The sequence below is a fragment of the Protopterus annectens genome, chromosome 9.part0, assembly GCF_019279795.1.
Source record: "Protopterus annectens isolate FY-2018-M chromosome 9.part0, PAN1.0, whole genome shotgun sequence".
Lineage (NCBI taxonomy): Eukaryota > Metazoa > Chordata > Ceratodontiformes > Protopteridae > Protopterus > Protopterus annectens.
The window spans coordinates 1304681645-1304705613 of NC_056743.1; the positions used below are offsets into that span (position 1 = coordinate 1304681645).

Sequence of the window (23969 nt, forward strand, 5' to 3'; positions counted from 1 at the left end):
GACTGTATCTTTTTAAAGGTGAACATAAATATACGGAGATTACTGCAAACTGTATTTGTTAATCAGTCTGAGAGCACTGAATAGTTAAGTGATTTGGTCAGTGTCGTCATGCAGTAGACAAATAGAATGAAACCATGGATTACAGGAAGCGGCTTGTTCTTATAAAGGTGCCCTCCTGCCATACCTATAATTACACTGTGACCTCGAACACATATTAGACTGCAAAGGTTACCTGAAACAATGTTAAATATTTATTATATGAATTCTCCAACTGCTGTGGGCATCTGGTGGTGTGTGTGTGTGTGTGTGTGTGTGTGTGTGTGTGTATATATATATATATATATATATATATATATATATATATATATATATATGGGTCTATATGACTTGGTCGACAGTTCATTTGATCGACAAGCATTTTAGGTGGGGGGCTGTGCCCCCTAACTATATACATCAACTCCAGGGTCACACAACATTGGGGAAGGGGGCAAATGCTTGTCGATCAAATGAACTGTCGACCAATTAAACAGTCGATCATATGAACTGTCGACCAAGTCATATAGACCCATATATATATATATATATATATATATATATATATATATATATATATATATATATATATATATATACACACACACATACACACACACTTTTCTGCATAACCTGCAAGAGAAAATATACCTTCAGATTGTAGCACATGTACTTTATGGATCGCCTGTTAAATATTGACGGCACTACATCTAAGCAGTTGATGCCACTACTTACCTCATATGCAGTATATGTTACTATGAGAAGTAGGGGAATGAGATTGCATACAGGGACCCACATACTATCTCATTTCTCTCACTTCGGGGCCAGTTTTGTTTCTTTAGGATAATTATTTTGTTAGCATGTTAACTGCACAAAAATGATTTTCTCTCAATTGCTCACAGTGGGACTTTTTTAATCATATTTTTTACAACTCAAAAACTTAAAAGTTCTCTGCACCTGATGTTCTCACCATGTAATCTAATGTCATTTGTGTAAAACGGTTAGAATTAACTACCATAGTGAAGAAAACAAACAAAAAAACCCCTCAGAAAACAGTTACCACTGAATAAAGTAATTTATGGCCTAATACAGCTACACTAATTCTCAGTGCAGTGTCCTTCACAAAGCAATCTCGTCCCTGCATATCATACAGAAAAGTTACACATTTAGTAAATATGCCAAAGTGGAATCGTGTCAACATGTACGTAAAGAATTCTTTATTGCAATAGTACACTGCAAATTTGGAATAGTATTTAATCATATTACATTTTATTCCAAAAATAAATACATGTGAACAGTGCTTGCAGCTTTTGTTTACGCATACATACATACATATAAAAAGCACAGACTCATCCAAATAATTTTTTTTAATTCTTCTTTAGGATTACAGATCATTTTTGGCAACAGAATGCAGAATGTATTACCAAAATTTTCATTTTGTGCAAAGACTCACTTGAGTTTTACTTCCCCTTCTCCCTTAAATTCAGTAGTGCTACTTTTGTCAGCAGCCTACAGAAAGAGGATAATCACCAAGTAACTCTGCCAGACTCACCCAATACGTCCTTCTAAGAAACAGGGCTGAATATACAGTCCATTAACAGCATCCAATTTGCTAGGAACACAAAGTACACCTATTCCAATAAACTTAAAAGTTTGCTCAGATGATATTGCTGCAAGGGAAGTGTCCATGACAACTAGTTCACTCCACCTTGGAATTAGGATCCTCCTCCTCCTCCTCCTCTGGTAAGGCCTCATTTTTCCTGTATACATAGCAAGACACTTCCTCCAGAGCAAGAAGTTCATTAAGGCAGGTGATAACTGGGTCATGTTCCTTCAGCATATTAGGATAGTGCTCACAGGCATTCTCTATTCGCAAAGAACGACGCACAGGGGTTAAAAGCTTCATGTCTTGAGAAATTGATGGCAAGGGGCTCTCCTTCACCCTAGTGGAAAGCAGAAAAGTGAGATCAAGAGTTTCTAGCAAAAGGCAACAACTAAACAAAAGCACACCCTGCTCAAAAATCAAAAGTAGGCATAACTTTTACTTCAAGTCAAAATTTTACGGAAACAAAAGCCCAAAAGCTGTGTGTTACTCCCTTGCAACACAGGTTAGTAATAACATCCACACAGACAGCCCATTCCTTAACTTAAGGTCTCACGTTACCTACCGATATCTAAATAGAACCACTGTTTTACTAAATGGCACACTGCCAGCTAAAGATGTTAAAAATAAATTATTACCTATTGCTTAACTGGCAGTTAGACAAGGATTAGTAGTGAAAGTGTTTCACGGCTTTACAGTATTACATGTTTCACTTTACAGTGAGAAAAAAAACTTTACAGTGCAGGTCAAGGTTTCACGCTTCCAGAAAAACACCTGGCATTAGAGCTCAAAATGTTATCAAACATGCAGAACAGTGCTAAGTGTGAGATCATCAATGCTGCTTCCAATATCAGTAATGCTGTTTTGTCTACTTCTGTGGCTGCTAAGTCAGTGCAATATGATTTAACTTCAACTGTGCACTTAGACATTAACAAAGTATTAATGATTGTCTTGAACTAGTAACACTGTACCACCAGCATCAACTAAATGTCATTTGAAAGTTCAATGAATCCTACTGGTACAGCATGGTCATAGCACAAAACTCAACTTCTTTACACAACTTCTGTGTCCCTCAAGCTTCCTCATTTCAATCAATTCTGTTTAGTTTAACACAGTTGAGCTGTAAAGTATTTCTTGGGAGCAGGAAATAGCAAAACATTTGTAATGTGCAGGAAAATCTATCTACCCAAATAAGGATGGTACGATAATGCATTCATTGCAGCCAAGTGCTCTGGATCGTACAGAACACTCTACATTTAACACTGAAATCACCCACTGTTCCGCATTGAACAGTGGTGGTTCGGCTACACAAGTTTTGCTTGGATCGTACACTGCAATTACGACCAATCGGCATTGCGGTATACAAACCAATCAGCTAGCCACTCCTGAGGCACAGGGAGCCAATGACAAGCACCACAAATTCATCCAATTGTGCGCCGGCAATTGTTTTCGCATGACTGCAATGCTTTCAAAAAGGCATTGCAGGGCACAGAAGAATACTTTTCTTTACTTGCTGCGAAGAGAATATTCATGATGTTTGTCATCCTATTGCTCGTGGAGTAGGGGAATTGGATTTTTTTTGGTGAGATTACTGCAGAATCAGAGAGCAACTGAAGGACCAAGAAGCACTTAACAGTAGTAAAAGTCTGCAGCATGTCAGGAAGAGAGATAAGGCATCCTAAACCAATCATATCAAAAGGCTGAGATTTACTTCTGTTTTGGTAGGAAAGAATGGCCCCTGTGGTGCAGTTTCTGGACTGCTGACTGCAGTTTCTTTCTGGAAGTCTCATCCTAACTTTGGATTCCTGAATTTTATTGTGGACTGCTGCGGCTGCTTTGTTTTCTGTACTGGACAGAGGTAAGTAGCAAAATATGTACACTGAATTGTTCAGACAGGAGTAGAGCTTGCAGTGTTTGACTATTTCTTCATGTTTTCTTTTATTTGTGCATTGACTAGTCACTACTTTTGATTCCATGTTAGCTCTGTCCCTCTTATTCCCTCCTAAGATTGGCGTTTTTTTTGAGAAAAGGTGACAGAAGTAAATGAGAAGTTATGTACCTACCATAACGTTCCATGTTAGTTGTCTTCTCTCGCCTTCTTTCTTGCTTGATGGGTTCGGAGCCGATCCTCGGCTCCGACTCGGCACTTGCTAAGCTCAAGAGTCACTTTTACCAGCTCGAGGCAGCCCCATATCCCATGATGCAAGGCGGTAAGTACCCAGATCTCATTTGATGACAATAGGCAATAGCACCTAGCATAATAACTTCCAAAAGGAAGAAAGAAGGAGAGAAAAAAACCTGAAGGATGGTAGAAGGACAAGTACTGTATGGTCTTCAGAAGCATACTTCCTTGTAGAGAGAAAGGTCTGTCCAGGCCTGGGGGAAGGAGGGAGGGTCGCAAGAAAGAAGGCGAGAGAAGACAACTAACATGGAACGTTATGGTAGGTACATAACTTCTCAATGTTAAGCTGTCAATCTCGCCTTCATTCTTGCTTGATGGGACCGCGTCCCTAGCACCTCTATCCTGGGTGGCTCAATGGAACAGACTCTTGAGAACTGTAGAGCCAAAACTGGCTCTGTCCCTGGAGGCCAAATCCAATTTGTAATGGGAAACAAATGTATGAGGAGTGGCCCAAGTGGCTGCTGCACAAATAGTGTCTAATGGAAGTCTAGCTTGAAAAGCTGTGGAAGTGGCTAAGCTTCTGGTTGAATGTGCTTTAGGTTTTGAGCACAGCTGTTTTCCCCTGAGCTGATAAATTTCAGAGATGACAGAAGAAAGCCATCTAGACAAGGTCACTTTTGAGACAGGAAGGCCTTTCTTGTTATCAGCATAAGAAACAAAAAGTTGATCAGATTTCCTGAGTTGTTTCGTTCTGTCCAAATAATATCTGAGTTGGCGGTGGACATCGAGATAATGTAATTTTTGTTCCGATCTGTTTGAATAGTTTGGGAAAAATACAGGAAGATCAATAGCCTGATTCAAATTAGTCTTTGAGGCGACCTTAGGCAAAAAGGTCGGATTAGTTCTCAATGATACCCTGTCTTTGTGGAAGACTAAATAAGGGGGGCGAACAGATAGAGCATGAAGTTCAGACACCCTCCTAGCCGATGTAATAGCAACCAGGAATAAAGTTTTCCATGAAACAAATTTCAGGGAACATGAAACAGCTGGCTCGAAGGGAGGAAGAATCAAGGATGTCAGCACCAAATTTAGGTCCCATTGAGGAGGAGGACTCCTGATTGGAGGTTTCAGGAGAAAAATTCCTTTCAAGAAGGCTCTACAAAGCCTGTGGGACATAATGTTGTGACGTGGGCACCCGACATGAAAGTTCGAGATAGCGGCCAACTGAACTTTGACCATGGAAGAAGAGGAGCCCGCGTGAAAAATTTCCGCTAAGAAATCCAAAACTGCTTGTACTGGAGCAGTGAAGGGATCAATATTCTTGGCTTTTGCCCAATAAGAAAAACGTTTCCATTTGCTAGTATAAATCTTCCTAGTAGAGGATTTTAAGGAAGCTACTATGATGTCTCTAACAGGATTAGAGATCATAGGAAGCCTGGCTAAGGAAGGAAGTGGAGCAACCATGCTGTGAGGTTGAGAGAAGGGATAGACAGGTGCAGCTGACCCGATTGGTGAATCAGAAGATCTGGCACTGGGTCCAGATGCCACGGCTGCACCAAAAGGTGGCGATGGAGGAACGGAAACCAAATTTGTCGAGGCCAATAAGGGGCAATGAGTATCATTTTGGCTCTCAAAACGGTGGCTTTCTGGATTACTTGTGGGATCAGAGGAAAGGGAGGAAAAGCATAAAGAAGTCCCTGGGGCCAATCCTGGGTCAGAGCGTCTCTGGGGGGATGGCCTGGCAGTGGGAAGAGAGAGAAGTCGTCTGGGCATTTGCTGTTTTGGGGAGTAGCAAAAAGATCGCAACATGGGCGACCCCATTGTAGAAAAATCTCCTCCACTATAGATTGTTTGAGAGACCACTCGTGGGTCATGAGAATAGCTCTGCTCAATCTGTCCGCTAAAATGTTGGTTTTCCCAGGGATATGCGTTGCTTCCAGAAACCGATGAGAGGAGATCGCCCATTGCCAAAGTCTGAGCGCTTCTCGACACAAGGGGTAGGACTTGGTTCCGCCCTGTTTGTTGATATACCATACTACAGACATGTTGTCTGTGTGGACTGCAATTGTCCCCAAGGGAAGAAAGTCGTTGAGGGCTTGCAACGTTAAAAGCACTGCTCTCATCTCTAGGACATTTATGTGCAGGTGGTATTCGAACGGTTGCCACGTCCCATGAACCATCCTGCCCTGATAATGCCCCCCCACCCGATCAGGGAGGCATCCGTAGTGACAGTGGCTACCGGGGTTGGGGGTACAAAGGGTCTGCCTTGGTGAATCTGGGGAGAAGTAATCCACCAAGAAAGATGATTCTTGCAAATCTGTGTCACCAGTATTTGGTGACGCATCAGAGGTTGTTGGTAAGACCACTGAGTGAACAACATCCACTGAAGAAGGCGCATATAGAAGCGAGCCAGGGGAAGAAGGGTAATGGCCACAGCCATGAGGCCCAACACTTTTAGAACCATTCTGGCTTGTACTTTTTTGCTGGCTAGAATGATTCTCACGTGACCTTGTATATCTGAGATTCTTTGGTCTGTGAGGGTAGCTGACATCCGAACAGTGTTTAAGTTTGCGCCTATGAAAGTAATAGACTGGCAGGGCAACAAGGAGGATTTTCGTGGTTGATCGAGATGCCCAATTGAGTGCAAAGATTTATTGTGTAATCCCTGGCTTGAAGAAGCTGATGCCTGGTGGTGGCTGAAAGGAGCCAGTCGTCGAGATACGGAAACACCTGGAATCCTTGACGTCTCAGGTGAGCCATGACCACTGCCATACATTTGGTGAACACTCTGGGGGCTGTAGTGAGACCAAAGGGCAGGGCTCTGAATTGGAAATGACTGGACCCCAGCCGGCGGAGAAACCTTCTGGAGCGTCTGTGAATTTTTATGTGATAGTACGCATCCTGAAGATCTATTGAGCACATCCAGTTGCCCTTCTGTAAGAAGGGCAGAATTGACTGAAGTGTGACCATTCGGAATCTTGCCTTTCTCACAGACTTGTTGAGTCTGCTGAGATCCAATATTGGTCTCCAGTCTCCCGTCTTTTTGGGGACCAAAAAGAATCTTGAGTAGATTCAGGGCTCTGAATGATCTGTTGTAACTGGCTGAATGGCTCTTTTTTGCAGAAGTTTTAAAACTTCTAACTCTGCAATTTCCCTTAGACCGGGTGGAACATCTTGGAAGGGAATTTGAGTGAGAAAGGGGAGTTTCCTCAAAAGGAATTTTGTAACCCTCGGATATGATCGACTGTACCCATCTGTCTTGAGTTAGGGAAAGCCAGGCTTCTGGGTACAGCGATAGTCTTCCCCCGACTGTCTCCAAGGATGGACAGTCGGGCAACATCTCAGGGATGCTGAAAGGGCTTGTCAGAGAGAGGCTCTCTGCTTCCCTGGTTTTGTGGACCCCTCTGCCTCTAGAGCTGCGTCTGTTATTGTTACCCCTCTGCCTCTAGGGGTAAATTGACCACGTGAATCCGTGACTCCTTGGGATTTCGGAACCACATTTTGCCACCCTTCTGTCCTTTGGGTAAGGTCTAGAAGGGGTGGAAAAAAGACCCCTCGCAGAAAGAGTCTTGCCATCCTGCTCACACCTGGTCAATGTTTCCTTCACTTGAGGGCCAAACAAAGCTGACCCATCAAAGGGAGAGTTTGTGAAGGACACCTTAAAGGGATCTGCAAAATTACAGAGCCGCATCCAGGCTTGGCGTCTAAGAGCCACACCTGTACCTGCGGCCCTACTCGCTCCATCTGCTGCATATGATATCAGTCGCATGGAGGAGTTAACAATAGAATTAAGGGTTCCTAGCTGCGAAGCAATTTTTTCTTGAGCCCCTGCAGCTGTGGGATCCTGTACTACTTCACCTAGCTCCTTAAGGATATCCCTTTGGAGTCTGGTGAAGTGAGTAGTTCAGCGAGCACATAGCAAAGGTCGCTGAAGAGAACATCCACTTACCATACCTATCCATGGTCCTAGAGTCCTTATTAGGAGGATGGACAGGCGGAAGGATCTGCAAGTTCCTTCTTAGTGGCAGCCGCCACCACCATGGCATCAGCAGGGACACCTTCGTGAGAAATTGCTTGTCGAAGGGGCAGTAATAAATTTAGAAGGCCTCCTAGGAACTGGCTCTACAGAGTCAGGAGCAGCCCAAGCCTTCGGCGATAACCTGCATAAGGGGTCGAAGGCGGAGACACCCAGGAGGTGGAAGGCCGAGATCCAAACGCCTCCAGGTATACAGACTCATCCTCAGAGGGATTATTGGAGGGCCAGTTTCCCTCTGTTTAAGGAGTTCTAGGATGTCTGAAAAGGAGACATCCTCAGAGGGGGATCTTGAGGATCCCTCCGACTCATCTAAGTCGGTATCTGAAGTGATGGACTCGGGGGAGTCTACGTGTTTCCTCTTACAGGTCCTCTTGCGGAGGATCCCCTGACTGATCAGGAGAATCCTCGGAAGAGGGGTTCTTCCCAGTGGGGAAACCTGAGGCGGAGGATCTCTGGGTCCGGGAGCAAGAGAGATGGCTGAGATGTCGACAGGCACCGAAGAGGGAGGAGCTAAGGGAACAGACTGCTGGCTGAGACCAGTGGCTAGCACACTCCATCACCTCAAAGGTTCCCCTCCCAGGGAGGTCCGAGAGAACCCATTCCGAAGAACCAGGAACTCCAGGGCCCACCGAAAGGGAAGGCTCCGAGGCCGATGTCGGAGCCGAGCTCACCAAGGCCGAGGCTCCAAGGGGAAGAGCGGGGTCGGACAAGGGTCCGATGCCACTCACCCCCTCGGAGGAGACCAGGGAAGCCCGACCACCGAATCCCTCTAAGGAAGGTCTCGAAGAGGAGATAAGAGTAGAGGCTGAGGGAGCAGAAGGGGTATCTGTCCCTCAGCCATAGCAGAAACCATTCCCGAAGACTCCAGCTCCAAACTCTGAGGTAGAGTCTAAGGAGGAACTGCAAGGGGGTGTGGACTAATAGTCGTCTGTTGAGACGGACTATGTAGCATCTGGGCCAGTGCCTGTGATTTTAATAATCTACTGACCACCCTCTCTAAATCATGGTCAGAAAGCCTGGATGACCTGGATGATCGGCTCCGATGGCTCCGTTCCGAGAGGAGAGGAGAGGCCGGAGCCGAAAGTATCTGTTCCAAGGAAGGGGACCTGGACCTCTTCCTCGAAGGAACCATCGGAGCCGACGAAACCATGGATGCTGTCGGAGCCGACAACTTTTCGGCACCGACAGAAGGTCTCGATGTATCGGCTCCGGCCGGAGCCGATACAGACACAAAAGTAACGGTGTCGGTCGGCGCCGACACCGAAGCCTGAGCCATATGGTGGTCGGAGCCAGTAGGAGCCGACACCAATGTGACCGAACCAGTATCGGCACCGATAGCCACCGGTGCCGAGGGTTTGTGCAAACTAGGATCGGCTCCAGCGGGCGATCTCGACTCTGAAAGAGCGAACCGAGGCCGCAGGCTTAGAGACAGAAGCCTGGGCCTTGGAAGACTTGGAAGTCTTAGTGGGCCGACTTAGCGGAGAGCCCTCCGGTTTAAGAAGGCCCCTCAAAATCAATTTATTTCTCCTCTCCTGCAGGACTCTCTGGCTAAAAGAATGACATATTGCACAGGAGTCCTGCAGGTGGAGAGATCCCAGGCAGTATAACCAAGAAGTGTGACCGTCTGTCAGAGACATCTTCTGACAGCACGAGTCCCATTTCTTAAAGCCTGAGACCCTTTCCTTGGACATAGTTGTAACAACACACACACACAACACAGTCCCAAGAAATAGTTATCCCAAAAAGTCAGATAACTGACTTCTAATACACACACCCTGACAAGGGGGGGGATGGGAGGGGAGAAGGCCTGACTAAAAATATAAAGGAGTGAGGGATTTTTTAGTCAGAAAGGGAGTTAAATTAACTATAAACGTTAAAAAATAAAGTTTTAAGTTGAAAAGGGGGCTAAAACAGTAATATCTAAATCACTTACCAGGAGCTGGTAAAAGGAGGACCTCATCAGCGAAGCGGCAAATGAGATCTGGGTACTTACCGCCTTGAATCATGGGATATGGGGCTGCCTCGAGCTGGTAAAAGTGACTCTCGAGCTTAGCAAGTGCCGAGTCGGAGCCGAGGATCGGCTCCGAACCCATCAAGCAAGAATGAAGGCGAGATTGACAACTTAACATCCTTTGTTTCAGAAAATGTTTAATTCACATTCTGTCAATGTTGCAAGTTATTAGTAGTGCAAGTGTCTCTGTCTTTGATTATTTCTGGATTTGTCCATGATTTGAGCTGTCAGACTGTTTAATTTAGGCAGGAGTGGGGCTTGCAAGTCCGTGCCTGGCATTTGTGAATTGACTAGTCCTGGCTTTGAACTCTGAAAAGTGGAGCTTTGTGTCCCTTTAACTCTGTCTTAAAATGGTGTAGAAAAGGTGGTGGATTATAACCTTGTTTCAGAAAATGCTTATTAATTCACATTCTCTTACTCCATCAATGTCTCAAGTTAATAGTAATAAGTGATTCTATCCCTTTTTGTTGAGAGTTAATGCATTTTATACGTAAGCATCCTGGGTTGAATATTGTTGTAACACTGTTTTTTGTTAGTTTAGCTACTCTTATTTGTTTTAAACATATAATCCCAGTATTCTTCAGGTAGGAGTAGTCAGTGTTAGCCATTTGTGTACTGACTAGTCCCTGCTTTTGATTACAAAAGGTTAGCTCTGCTCCTTTTACTTCCTCCGCCAACTGTTGTTTCAGAAAATGTAAAGTCTCTTATTCTGTCAATGTCTCAGGTTAATAGTAATATTCTAAACTTCTCTGATTGTCCCCGTTACTAAGACTTTAAATTAGTTTTGTCACACTATTAATTTAATGACCATAAAATGTATGTCGCTGTAAGATGTGTTCAATAGCTACACTGTAGTTAGTAATGTCTCATGGTGAGATGCTGTTAAGAAAGCCACAAAATCACAAGTATGTCTTATTTTTTAAATGTTTAACCAGGCTCCATGGTAATGGAGCATTTTCGCACAGTGCAGAAATAAGGTGTTCCACATTTTGACCATTTGTCACACATTGCTAGGATTTGTGTTCCACACTGGCCTCTTAAGAGGTTGGGACCCATGTGTTGCACCCTTCCATAGATTAACTAATTTACTAAATAAATTTGTTTTACCTTACTTTGGAGCCATAATGTAGTGAAGTAACTGTTCAAAAGATTTCCAAGCAGCAAAACTGAAACTACCCTGGGAGGCAACAGCTTACAAGACTAACCTATGACTGCAGTGTGACAAAGGAGGCCTGACACCTGGAATCATGAGTCCAAACAATAAAACTTGATAAAACTGATGCCATCAAGTGGCTACAGTACAAATACCCATCATGGAGACATTTGTGACTCGAGCATTATAAGCAGCCACATTTCTCCTTTGTTGCAAAAATATGCAGTTAGCAAAATAACTGAAAACTGCTTGAGAATGCTTTGCTTTAACTTGTTAACAGGCAATTGTCACAGTTTGTCTTGCTGACCTGGGGTTAACGGTCTTTGGATCAGTTTATTCCCCTGGTTAACAAATACAAAAATAAATAAAAATAAAATAAATAGAAGGGCCCTCACTAATTGGAATACACAGGACAAAAATAATGGGAGTACCGTCAGAAACATCAGGCTTGCTCAGAGGGCCTGGTGATCATTTATTCATAAGTCCCCCTGACTTAACCAGAGTTTTTTTTGGGGGGTGGGGTGCTCTCTTCTGCCTGAATTATTTTTTTTAGGTTTTTATACCTTTTAATTGGTACATACCAACAAAACCCAACATTTATTACCTCCAATAGACTTATTATAAACCTTTCAACATAAACCTTACTTTCAGAACCATTAATAAAGATCAAACACATTCTCAATGTAGCAAGTCATCTGATGGAGAATTTAACAATGTAAAAATTAATTAAAAATCGAACTGGAAGCCATTCCTTCCCTCTTAAACTTTTACTCTCCATTTAAAGATTTCCATTGTAATGTCGAGAAGGTCTATAATTTTCAATTTCATTGTGACAGCCCTCTTGCCTGTGTTAACAAAAAGAAAGAGCAATGCTGATTCTGTCAGACACAGAGCTGAGTCTGGGTGGACACCTATTAAAATCAAAGGTTTTGTCAGCATTATTTCTTACCTAGAGTCTGTCATCAGGTCTTGTAATTGCTGCTTAAATAAATCCAACTCGCTACAGTTCCAAAAAATACAACTCCCACAATCCTATTTGCCATTCTGTACATCAACAACTCTGTGTGTTTGTTTATTGGAGATATATATATATATATATATATATATATAGAGAGAGAGAGAGAGCAGCTTTGTTGAAGTGTACTTAAGCACCTTTATGCAAAAATCTTTAAACTTTCTGCTTTTGATAGCATATCTAGTAAAATGGTAGACTTGTTTCCAAAACTCAGTCCTAAAATTGGTATTTAGCTCTTGCTCTCAATTAGTAACTCCTTTTGTATTTATCCAATTCCTTTATAAGCTTTACATGCTAGCTTTCTATACACAGCTGGCTGCAACCTATCCCGGACTTAGAGCTCCATTATCTCCCATGTGTGCATGTCTCCTCATTTGGGAAGATTCTACCTTTCATAGCATGTAGAAGCAACCCCTTGTATTCCGGTCTTAAGGCTTTTCTTAAATTATATTCTTTTTTTAATTCCTCTAATCCAACTATTGCTTGATTTTTTTAAAGTGATCCTCAAACTGAATTTCTGTTCCTCATTGCTGCAAGTTTGTACATTCATGCCCTTCTCTCTTGATGTTCCTACACTAATTGGGAGCATATTCTTCCATGGGTTCATGTACTGTTCTTAGAGAGTTTTTATTGTCAGTAATACAGCTTTGAAAAGTTCCAAGCTATTTTGGTGATTCGAGATATTTAAGGACAATATTTTTCCACATAATATCACACTTCACCTGTAGCACAGTAAAAATCTTCATCTGTATGCATGGACTCCCAATATTTTTGCAGACTCAGGAATCCTAAGCCTCCTCAAACCTGAGCCATTACTAATTTCTCCCAGATAGCCCATAGTTTAATACCCTCCCAAAAAAACTATTCCCCTAGGGGTGGTAACACAGAGGAAATGCTTGAAGTGTACAGCCATTATGGCAAGAAAGAGGTGACTCCTAAATTTTATGATCTTGTTTCAGATGGAGAATTTTCCAGTTTCTTAGATCATGTTTCATATTCTCAAGATGGTTACATGTTTCAAATGCTGGGTCTGGGAGAGTGGCACATAAACCCCCCCAGATATATATTTTTTTATCCACCCAAAATCCTGGGCACCGTCTTTTCTTGACAGAGGACAAGCCATTAATCATAATTGCCTTAGTCTTCAATATTTATCTTATAAACAGAGAACGTGCCAAAACCTGATCAGATTTTAAACTTCTCAAGGTCATCATGTGGGGTTCATCAAGCGTATATCCAGTAATGTTTGTGGACCTTATAGTTTGTGTCAATGGTTCAAGGTACAAAGCATATAATACTGGTGGACAGGGGGCACCCTTGACCCATGACCCTAGCTATCCTAAAGGACTGAGATAACCCTACATGCATCTTAATTCTTTCATATCTAAAAGATTAGACTTGTAAACCTTGTGCCAAATTCAAATATTTCTAGCACCTTCTGCAAATATACTCATTCAACCCTACTGAAAGCCTCGTCAGCATTAAAATCTTTTTTATGTACATTAATGTGCTCAACTTATGGCCATCCTCATGATACTGTCAAAAGTTTGCCTACCAACAACTAAGCTGCCTACCCAGGACTAGGTTTGACCAGATGAGCTGGGATTTAAGATTCCTTGAGGATGAATCTAGTAAATCCAGCTCTGGCCCTGGAAAAAACATCAGTTTTATAACATCTGGTAAAAGTATGGACAGAAAACCAAGCAGCTGCTTTTAAAATGGATTTACAATCTAGATCTTTGAAAAAAACTTCAGAAGCAGCAGCAGCTCTAATGCAATAGACTTGTACTAGATCTGGGAGAGGTTTTCACCTAAAAATGGTTTAGGCACTGGAAGACTCAATTTTGTCCTCAAAGAAGGAAAAGCTGATCAGATTTTCTGACGTCCTTGGTTTTGTCAAGTAAAACTAGAGTTGCCCAAGGATATCTAGAGAGTCCAGAAATATCTCTCCTTTGTTTTGAGCAGATGTAAAAAAAAAGGGGGGAGGGGGAGAGAGTGATACATTGATTTAAGAGAGTTCTCTGACCACCTTAGGGTCATAGGAAGGGTTAGTCTTAAGGGTTACTATTTCTTTTAGGGAACATGAGAAAAGTTTAGAGGCCATAAGCGCTTGCAGCTCTGAATCCTCTTGGCTGAAGTCAATGCTACAAGTAACACAGCCTTCCACCACCATACCCCTTGACAGGTCAAGTGTTCAAGCCACTAATCAAACATGGTTGCCTGGATCCCACTTAGGGCTTTATCCTCTACACCGCTGAAGTTGTCAGGAAAGATGGAATGCTTGTCTCCATAGTAATTTCCTTCTCCAGCATTTTGAACATTTTCTGTGTTGTAGAATCAAAAAGTAGGTTCCTACTCGGAACTGAACCAGGGACTGGAGATGGAGGTGAACAAGAAGATGACTAGCTTCATGGAAATTAGTGAACTGCAAAGTATCAATCTTATTTGTGAAATATGTCTGTACAAGAAAAAGTAGAAAGAGTGGCTTTTGTTGAATTTTTTAACCTTAAGGGGAACTGAAAAACATTTGTTTCACTTCAGGCTATTAATGCTTGGAAAGATACTGAGGGGAGGAGAAGAGTAAGGAAAAAGGTAACCAAGTAAAACAATTTCTGTTTAACAGAATTTCTGTGAAACTTTTCAGGATATAAGCTGCATGTTTTAAGGTAAGGCATTTTAGCTGTATGTGATAAAGATAATAGACAGCTGCCTTTTGCTTTCTCTTTTTTAGCATTAAGAAATATAGGCACTATAATGCAGAGAGAGAAAATAAAAGGCTAGACAAAAGCATGTTTAAGTTAATAGGCTGTAATCCTGGGCTGTTTATGTGGGGAATGGGTGCAAAAGTACACAAGTCATAAAATGTGTAGTGCTGACATGTTTTCTCTTACTTTTACATCAATGAATGTTTGGATAAAGACCCTTGGCTTAATTTAATAAGTTTTAAGTGGAAACAAGTAAATAAGACAACACTGAAACTAATGAAATGTTTCAGCTCGTCTTTAAGAGCCTGGAGCTGAAGGCTACATTATTTTTTCCTCTTATGCTTCCAGAGACAAGTTGATTATAGGGCAATAAAAGAATGCCAAAACACTGGCTTCAAAGTTAAAAACTAATGTTTTCTGAAAGCATGCTAGTTGTTTTTCACATATGGGAGGGTAATAATGATAAAAAGGAAGACCACAATTAAAGTAGGACAGGCAGTAACATGCATCTTATGTATTTGCAGCCATCTATTTAGGAAATTGCCCCATAAGGGGGGGGGGTAAACTTCATTATATGAAGATGTGCATAGTTGTGTGTGCTTGTATTAAGTTAAAACATTATGAGGGTGTTCTGGGGGTATTTTGAGTGAGTGTTTTCAATAAATTGTAATAATTGTAAAATGTGGCATAGGTTCCAATGCTGATGAGAAAAAAAGTTATATACTCACCATAACGTTCCATCCGAGTTGTTGATTTGCAGTTGTATTCTACCTGTGGGACAAGGATCTGGGACAGATCCGACTCGGCCACATGTTTCCAGCATCGGATCCAAGCTCCTCCCCTACACATAATGCCCATCTCCTTCCCCTCAGAATGAGTTTACTGCCCACCATGGCATCCCACCCTGACTCAATGCCTTACCCCTTGGCAAAATTACCCAAAGAATATCATAAGAACTAACCAGTTATGCCAAAGAAAAGGCCACGTCTTTTCCAGCCAGGCAACCACACAGTCCAAGTAAGGCAGGGGAAAGGAGGGAGGGACGGCTGAAGACAAATGAAAAGCAACAACTCAGATAGAACCTTATGGTGGTTACATAACTTCTTTATCAGAAATTGTTTTCATTTGTTCCTCAACCTGCGGGACAGAGTCCTCAGCTACTAAACACCTGGGAGGTCCTCATGGAAGGATATTCCGGAGCACGGCGGAGCCAAAGGATGTCCTGCTTCTGGACAGAAGATCCAACTTATACTGAGAAATGAAGGTATGCAAAGATGCCCACGTAGCTGTAGAGCATCTCTCATCCAATGAAACTCTGGACCAGAAGGCAGCTGAAGTAGCCATAGATCTTAGTAGAATGTGTCTTGACAGGACCTGGTGGAGATGATCCTTTAGCTGAATACGCCAGAACTATCCACAGAGATCCAAAGAGCAATAGTGACCTTCGATACAGGTTTCCTAAAAAGGGCTTTGATTAGGAAACAAAGTTGATCAGACTTACAGAAAGATTTTGTTCTATGCAAGTAAAAGCGGAACTGCCTATGGACGCACAACAAGTTGAACATGTACTCTCCCTTATTCTGAAAATTCAAAAAGAAAATAAGGAGATTGATTACATGATTAATATTTGATACTGTAGCTACTTTATGTCTTTATGAAAGACCATATAAGGAGGCTTAAACGGTGGGGCTTAAAGCTCCGACACTCTTTTGTCTGACATAATGGCAATCAAGAAGGTTGTCTTCCAAGACAAGAACTGCAAATCCAGCAAAGCTGCAGGTTCGAAGGGAAGAAGAAACTAAAGCTTGAAGAAACAGTGCAAGAGCCCAAGGAGGCATTGGGTCCATGATTGGAGGCCTAGGTAGAAAGGTACCTTTCAGAAAGGCTTTACAAAGCTTAAAAGAAGTTAGGGAAGCTGAATTCTCTCCTACATGGAAGTTAGATATAGCTGCCATTTGGATCTCAACTGTAGAAAAGCTGGCACCTTGTTGAAAAATACCTTCCAGAAACTCTAGAACAGCCAGAATTGGGCTAGTAAAGGGGTCCAAGTCACATTGTGATGCCCAAATAGAAAAGTATTTCCACTCACTAGATTAAACCTTCCTGGTAGAAGATTTATGAGCCTCAACTAATATCTACTTAACTGGCGAAGATAACACGGCAGTCCTAATTATCATGGGAAATGGAGCAGCCAAGTGGTGAGCTTCAGACTGGCCAGATCTGGGTGAGGAATCCCTGAGGGATGAAAATCAGATCCGGAACCAGATCTAATGTCCAGGGAGTACACACTACATGAGACCACGGAAAAGGGAACCATACTTGGCGAGACCAGAATGTGACAATGAGGGTGACTTAGCTCCCTAGCTGTTGAGCTTTCTGAAGGAATTTCGGAATCAGAGGGAGAGGAGGATAAACATACAGAAGACCGGAGGGCCAAGCATGAACCACAGCATCTCTGGGGACTTTCCCCGGTGGAGGGTTCACAGCAAAAAACTCACTGCACTTCAAGTTGGAAGGAGAGGTGAAGAGATCGCAGCAAGGCTGACCCCCACTTTAGAAAGCTCTGTTTTGCTACTTAAGGATTCAGAGACCAATCATAAGGCATCAGGATAGACCTGCTGAGCCTGTCTGCTAGGATGTTGGACCTCCCCGGAATGTGCATTGCCACCAGAAAACAGCCGGTGGAAATCACCCACTCCCACACTCTTATGGCTTCATGACACAGGGGATAAGACCTGATTCCCCACTGCTTGATGCACCAGACTACGGACATATTGTCTGTCTGGATTGCAATCATCCCTTGAGGAAGATGGGCATGAAGAGCTTGCAATGCCAGGAGCACTGCCCTCATCTCCAGGACATTGATGTGCAATCGAGTCTCTAGGGAAGACCACTTGCCTTGGACTGTCCTTCCCAAACAATGCCCCCCCCACTTAAGTAGGGAGGCACTCATGGTCATTGTGGTCAGTGGGGCAGGAAGAATAAACGGACGACCCCGATGAAGATCCGGGGATCGAATCCACCAGAGGAGAATGCCTGCATGTTTGACATAGGATGGGACAACAGTAGATCTACTAGAAACCACTGGACAGAGTCCATTGAAGCACCCGCATGCACAACCGAGCCATGGGCACGAGTCTGAGCATGGCTGCCATGGACCCTAATACCACAGGACCAATTCCACTGTAGATTATTGAGCTTGAAGAATACACAAGACATGATTGAGGGACTGAATTCTGTCTAGAGTTAGAAAAACCTTGGTCTGAATGGTATACAACAGAGATCCAATAAAGTCCAGAACTTGAACCGGCTTCAACAGGGACTTGAGACTTACGGGTTAGGCCCAACTGGTGGGGGGGGGGGGTCTGCAGAAGGAAATCCCTGGCTTGGCAGAGTTGATGCCTGGAGGAAGCAGAAAACAGCCAATTGTCCAGGTAGGGGAAAAACATGGAAACCCTGCAGCCGCAAGTGAGCTGCTACCACTGCCACTTTGGTGAACACCCTGGGGGTTGTGGTGAGACCAAAGGGTAGCACTCTGAAAGTACAGTTTTGTACCTACCATAAATGTAGATGTCCGAGAGGTATGCATCTGCAGTCCTAACATATGGGTTGTCCTGCCTCAGGCAGCCCTTCGGTCGGCCGGATTCCAAAGTCTGGGTCTGGCCTCGGCTGATGTCGCACTTCACCCGACGTCATAGCTGCTGTGAATTGGGTATAAAGGCATCAGCCGATGCCATTTTCCTCAGTGTTTCTTGCCCCAGATGCCAGGTGCCCTCTAGGAAGGCTAAATTTGGATAAATGCAAATGATTCCAAACAGTAGAGAGCAAACAATATAAGCATGTATATACATATATACAAACAAATACACCATAATAGATTCCCCCAGCTAGCTACAAGATGGGCAAATACCCTAGGAGTACCACAGAGGGGAAGGAGGGTGGGTAATCCTGACTGCAGATGCATACCTCTCGGACATCTACATTTATGGTAGGTACAAAACTGTACTATGTCCTTCAAGGATGCATCTGCAGTCCTAACATATGGGTAGAATACCATAGCCAAACTGGGGGATGAGGCACTACGATGATTATGGTGTAGTTAAGATCCCTTGCAAAACAGCAGTTGCAAAACCTTCTCAGGATCTGGAGTATAAAGGTAGATTATAATGCTTGGCAAATGTATGCACGGAGCTCCAAGTAGCAGCTTCTAAAATGTCTTTGGTAGCCACTCCTCGTAGGAAAGCTGTAGTAGTGGCTGTAGCCCTTGTGGAGTGAGGTCTGATGTTTTCTGGAGTTGTCTTTCCATGAAAAGAGTAACAAAATCTAATGCAATTTCCTATCCATTTTGAGATTGTCTGTTTTGAAATTGCTTTTCCTTCCATTCCTGTTGCATATGCTACCAGAAGCTGGTCAGTTTTTCTGTTGGTCTTGGTTCTGTCCAGATAGTAGCGCAATTGCCTGTACACATCCAAGGTATGTAGTAGTCTTTCCCCCCCTGTTCTGTGGGTTGGGGAAGAATGTTGGAAGGTGGATTGCTTGGTTCAATGATACCCTGGAGACCACTTTTGGCATAAAAGTAGGGTTAGTTCTCAAGGACACTCTATCCTGATGGAAGATAAGGAAGGGCTGTACTGCCATTAATGCCTGTAATTCAGAAACCCTTCTTGCTGAAGTGATTGCAAGCAGGAAAGCAGTTTTCCAAGATAAGAACTGTAATTCTGCTGTTGCTGCTGGTTCGAAAGGGGGAAGTGTTAACTTTTCCAGCACAAAGTTAAGGTCCCATGTAGGCAAAGGTGGCTTCCTTGGAGGCTTTACATTTTAATTCCTCTCAGAAACTGCCTGAGTAGAGGATGAGAGAAGACTGGAGGATCCATGTTGTATTCTGCTGAAATTGCTGATGCATGAATCTTAATGGAGGAGTAAGACAGGCCATTGTGGAAAAGTTCTGCTAAGTATTCCAGGATGTTAGCTATGTTTGCTAATGATACATTTTCTCCTTTTGCTGCACTCCAAATGAGGTATCTTTTCCATTTGGCTGAATAAGTCTTCCTTGTGGAGGGTCTGCGAGCCTCCAGGATAATGTCTTTAACCCTCTGAGATAAATCTGAGTTATTTTGTTTTATGTAATATTCCAAGCAGCTAGCTGTAGTGTTTTCAAGTTTGGATGTAGGATCTTGTAGTTGTTCTGTGTTAGCAGTAAAGGAACTAGAGGTAGAGGCCATGCGTGTGTCCGAGACATACTCCTCAGTAGCGAGTACCAATGCTGCCTCGGCCAGTCTGGAGCTATCAGGATGATCCTTGGGTGATCTTCTTTGATCTTCAGTAGCACTTTGTGCATCAAAGGAAGAGGTGGGAATGCATATGCTGTCAGGTTTTCCCAACTGAAGGATAAGGAGTCCACCTTCCAAGCAAGTGGGTGGTATGTCCTTGTGCAGAATTTTCTCAATTGGTGGTTGTGTGGGGATGCGAACAGGTCTATTTCTGGTAGTCCCCATTTCTTTGTAATGGTTTTGAAGATGTCTGGATGCAGCATCCATTCGTGGGCATCCGTGGTAGTTCTGCTTAAGGTGTCTGCTAGTATATTTTCTTTTCCTGGCACAAATTTGGCCTGGAGTTGAATGTTGAGGTTCAGGGCCACATTCCACAGGTCCATTGCCATCCGGCATAGAGGATATGAGTGTGTGCCTCCCTGTTTGTTGACATACCACATGACTGTGGTGTTGTCCGTCCTTATCAGCAAATTACCCTGTTGAAGAAAAGGTCTGAATGTCTGAAGTGCCTGTTTCACTGCCAGCATCTCTTTTTGATTTATGTGCAGGTTCAGCTGGTCTTGTGTCCATAGGCCTTGTATACACTTGTCCACCATGTGTGCCCCCCAGCCTAGGTTTGAGGCGTCCGTGGTGATAGTCTGGCTTGGGTGAGGTTTGTGGAAAGGCAGTCCTCTGCTCAACTGACAGGCCTGAGCCCACCACAGGAATTCTTGTTTCAGGCATGGAATTATTGGAATCTGGGCTTCTAGACTGTGCTTGTGTTGAGACCATACATTCCTTAGGTACCATTGCAACTTCCTCATATGCAGCCTGGCATGTGGAATCAATATTATGCAGGATGCCATGTAACCCAGGGCTTGCAGGACTTTCCTTGCTGTAAGCTGGTTCTGTTGTTAATGCCATGAAATAGAGTGGTAGTTGCTTTTGCTTTTCTGCTGAGAGAAATGCCATCTGATTTGATGTGTCCAGTTCTGCACCCAAGAATGTTATCCTTTGGGATGGTACCAGCCTTGACTTTTTCATGTTGACTGTGTATCCCAGGGCTTGCAGTAGTTGTGTAACCTTTTCCAAATCTTTTGTTAATTTGGTCTTGTTGTCCGCTTGTATTAGGCAGTCGTCCAGGTATGGATAAATCTGAATTCCCTGAAGCCTGCAATGAGCAATTACTGATGCCAGGCATTTCGTGAATACTCTGGGCGCAGTAGATAAGCCAAAGGGCAATGCTGAGAATTGATAATGCTCTGATCCTGCAAGAAATCTGAGGTATCTTCTGCAATCTGGTCAGATAGGGACGTGCAGGTATGCCTCCTTGAGATCTAGAGTCACCAGCCAAGACTCCTTGCCCAGCATGGGAAGAAGTTGCTGTAGGGTCAGCATTTTGAATTTTGGAACAATGAGATATGTGTTCAGAGCGGACAGGTCGAGAATAGGCCTCCATTGGTTTTCTTTCCTTGGTACCAGGAAAAGTCTGGAGTAAAATCCTTGTCCTTGTTCCATAGGCGGTACCTTTTCTATAGCTCTCATCCTTAGTAAGTGGTTGATTTGTCCTAGAGCGTTTGTTTTTTGGTTTGGTGGTAGGTTTGGCATTCCTCTCTTTTTTGGTAGAGTGTGGAAGTGAAACCTGTAGCCTTTGTCTATTGTCTGTAAAATCCATTTGTCTCCTGTAATGTAATGCCAGTTTATGGAAAATAAGGCTAGCTTTCCTCCTAAGGGTGCTTCCAGTTGTTCCCAGGTAGGCGGTATCAGAGTCAAGTCATTGTGTCTGTCCTGTAGAAGTGGTCGTAGCTGGATCTGTGGCAGTACTTCTCTGGTTGTTAGGCTGCCACTGACGTCCCCTGTAGGCACCTCTGGATTGACCTCTGCCTCTTGGGCGCCTATTTCTGCCTCTCTGTGCTCTGGAGGTGTCTGGAAAGGACCAATTCTTCGAAGGCCAATTTCTACTAAACCTCGGAGGCTGGACCTGTAAGAAATCCTTGACTGTTTGGACAGATTTTGCTTTTTCTTCCACCTTCTTTAGCACTTGCTGTGCAGGGGAGCCAAACAAACTTTGTTTCTCCATGGGAGCATCTAGGAGCTTTGACTTTACATGGTCTGGTAAGGATTGCTCTTTTAACCATGCATGCCTTCTAATCACTGTTCCAGTCATAGTCATAGTCTAAAGGAAGCCTCCAGTGCATCATAGCCGCATTTTAAGGAATGATTACTGACCTGCTGAGTGTTATGTACCAAATCCTGAAGGGACTTACGGTCTATAGGTTCAGGAGAGGACAGTTTTTTATTTAGCTGGTCTAACAAAAATTCCTGATACTGAATCATGTGGAATTGACAGTTTAAGGCCCTAGCCGAAAGAGTAGCAGAAGTATAAACTTTTTTACCCCATCACTCTAATGCTCTAGATTCTCTTTCAGAGGGGAGGGGGTTTTTGGCAGAGGCAGCTGCTACAGCTTTGGGGCCCTGTGAAATGGTTTCAGGATCTGCAATAGGAGCCTAATACAAGTGAAAGTGTGTGTCCGGGACCCTGTAATATCTGTCGGGCTTGGCAGGGGCTGGGGGAAGAGAGTCAGGGGCAGTACAGGCATCATTATATGCATCATCAACAACTGTTAGTATTGGAGGAATGGCTAAAGGCCTATGCTGTGGTAAATGTAAAAAGGTCCTTAGCCTTTTCCTTGAATCTGAAAAATCCTGGCCCTGCCATTGAAAATGCTCTCTCATAGCATGTAAGGTTTCCTCAAAAGAAAATTCCTCAGGAGGAGAGGCAGAAGGAATGGAGTCTTCTGCATCAGAATCCTCATAAGGAGAATATGGGCCTTCTGGAGGATCTGAGTTTTCTGAATCATCTGAGGAATAGTCTGTAGAAACAGGGTCCGGGGCTCTGCTCTAGGCCTCTTCTCTGGAGGGGTTGAGAGGCCCTGTCTGGGTGAGGTTGGGATCCCCTGATCAAAGAAATGAGATCCTCAGCCAGGCTGAGCATTTGGGAACTAGAGGTAGGCCTGTGTGAGGGGGTTTTAGCAGGCAAGGCCTTAGAAGATTTAGCTGCTTTAGCCATAGAAAAAGCCTTGATAGACATAGATGCAGGGGGCCTAGCAGCTCCACGTGCAGGAGTAGATATGTCTAAAGGAATAGTATCTGATAAATCCTGGGTGCCTGCTACAGCAGGGGAAATTTCAGTAGCAGATTCAGCCATGCTGTGTGAGGCTTCGGCTATCGGAGGCATGCTTTCGGCCGAAGGAAGAACCGAGGACTCTGTTTCAGCCGAAACCGAGACACTCGCGGTTGGCTTAACCGTGTGATTTCGGCCGAAACCGCGGACCGCGAGTGTCAGTCCTTTTCCTTACGCTTTTTAGCTAATTGTGAAGTCGGAGTCTCCGACGGCATTTTGTAAGCAAAAGCGGGACCAAAAAACTCCTCTGCAAACTCCGACCGACGTCTAAGTGTCCGTCGGTTGAAGGAAGCACAGGCTAGACAAGCTGATATGTCGGGGTCTGGGCCTAAGCAAGGAAGGCAGTAAGAGTGGAAATCCTTATGAGGTATTTGTTTCCCACAAGTTAAACAATTATTTACTTTTTCTGACATCGGCTGAGGCAAGAGAGAGTCCCCAACGGGGTACTTAGCTTTGTAGAAGTCTTCGTTAGTAGAAATCTCTGGATCTGACCGACCGGCACTTGCGAACAGCTTCTGCTTCGGGCACCGCGCGGCAAGAAAGACTGAGGAAAATGGCGTCGGCTGATGCCTTTATACCCAATTCACAGCAGCTATGACGTCGGGTGAAGTGCGACATCAGCCGAGGCCAGACCCAGACTTTGGAATCCAGCCGACCGAAGGGCTGCCTGAGGCAGGACAACCCATATGTTAGGACTGCAGATGCATCCTTGAAGGACATCTAGTAATGATTCCTACCCAGCCAGAAGTGGAGGAACCGCTGAAAGCACCTGTCCATTTTGATGTGGTAGTACACATCCTGGAGGTCTACCAACCACATCCAGTCATTCTCCTGCAGAAAGAGCAGGATAGATGGAGA

The 23969-nt window shown here is 43.8% G+C and overlaps 1 protein-coding gene across 1 annotated transcript in view; it reads right to left on the reverse strand.

Annotated features, from left to right (window-relative positions):
• Positions 1 to 1220: 1220 nt before the first annotated feature.
• Positions 1221 to 23969, reverse strand: part of CKAP2L (cytoskeleton associated protein 2 like) — a gene marked incomplete in the record, with an annotated part of 1473239 nt that continues 1450490 nt past the window's right edge. The window contains 1 exon segment of the mRNA XM_044084267.1: positions 1221 to 1976. Coding sequence (XP_043940202.1) covers positions 1733 to 1976 — 244 coding nt within the window.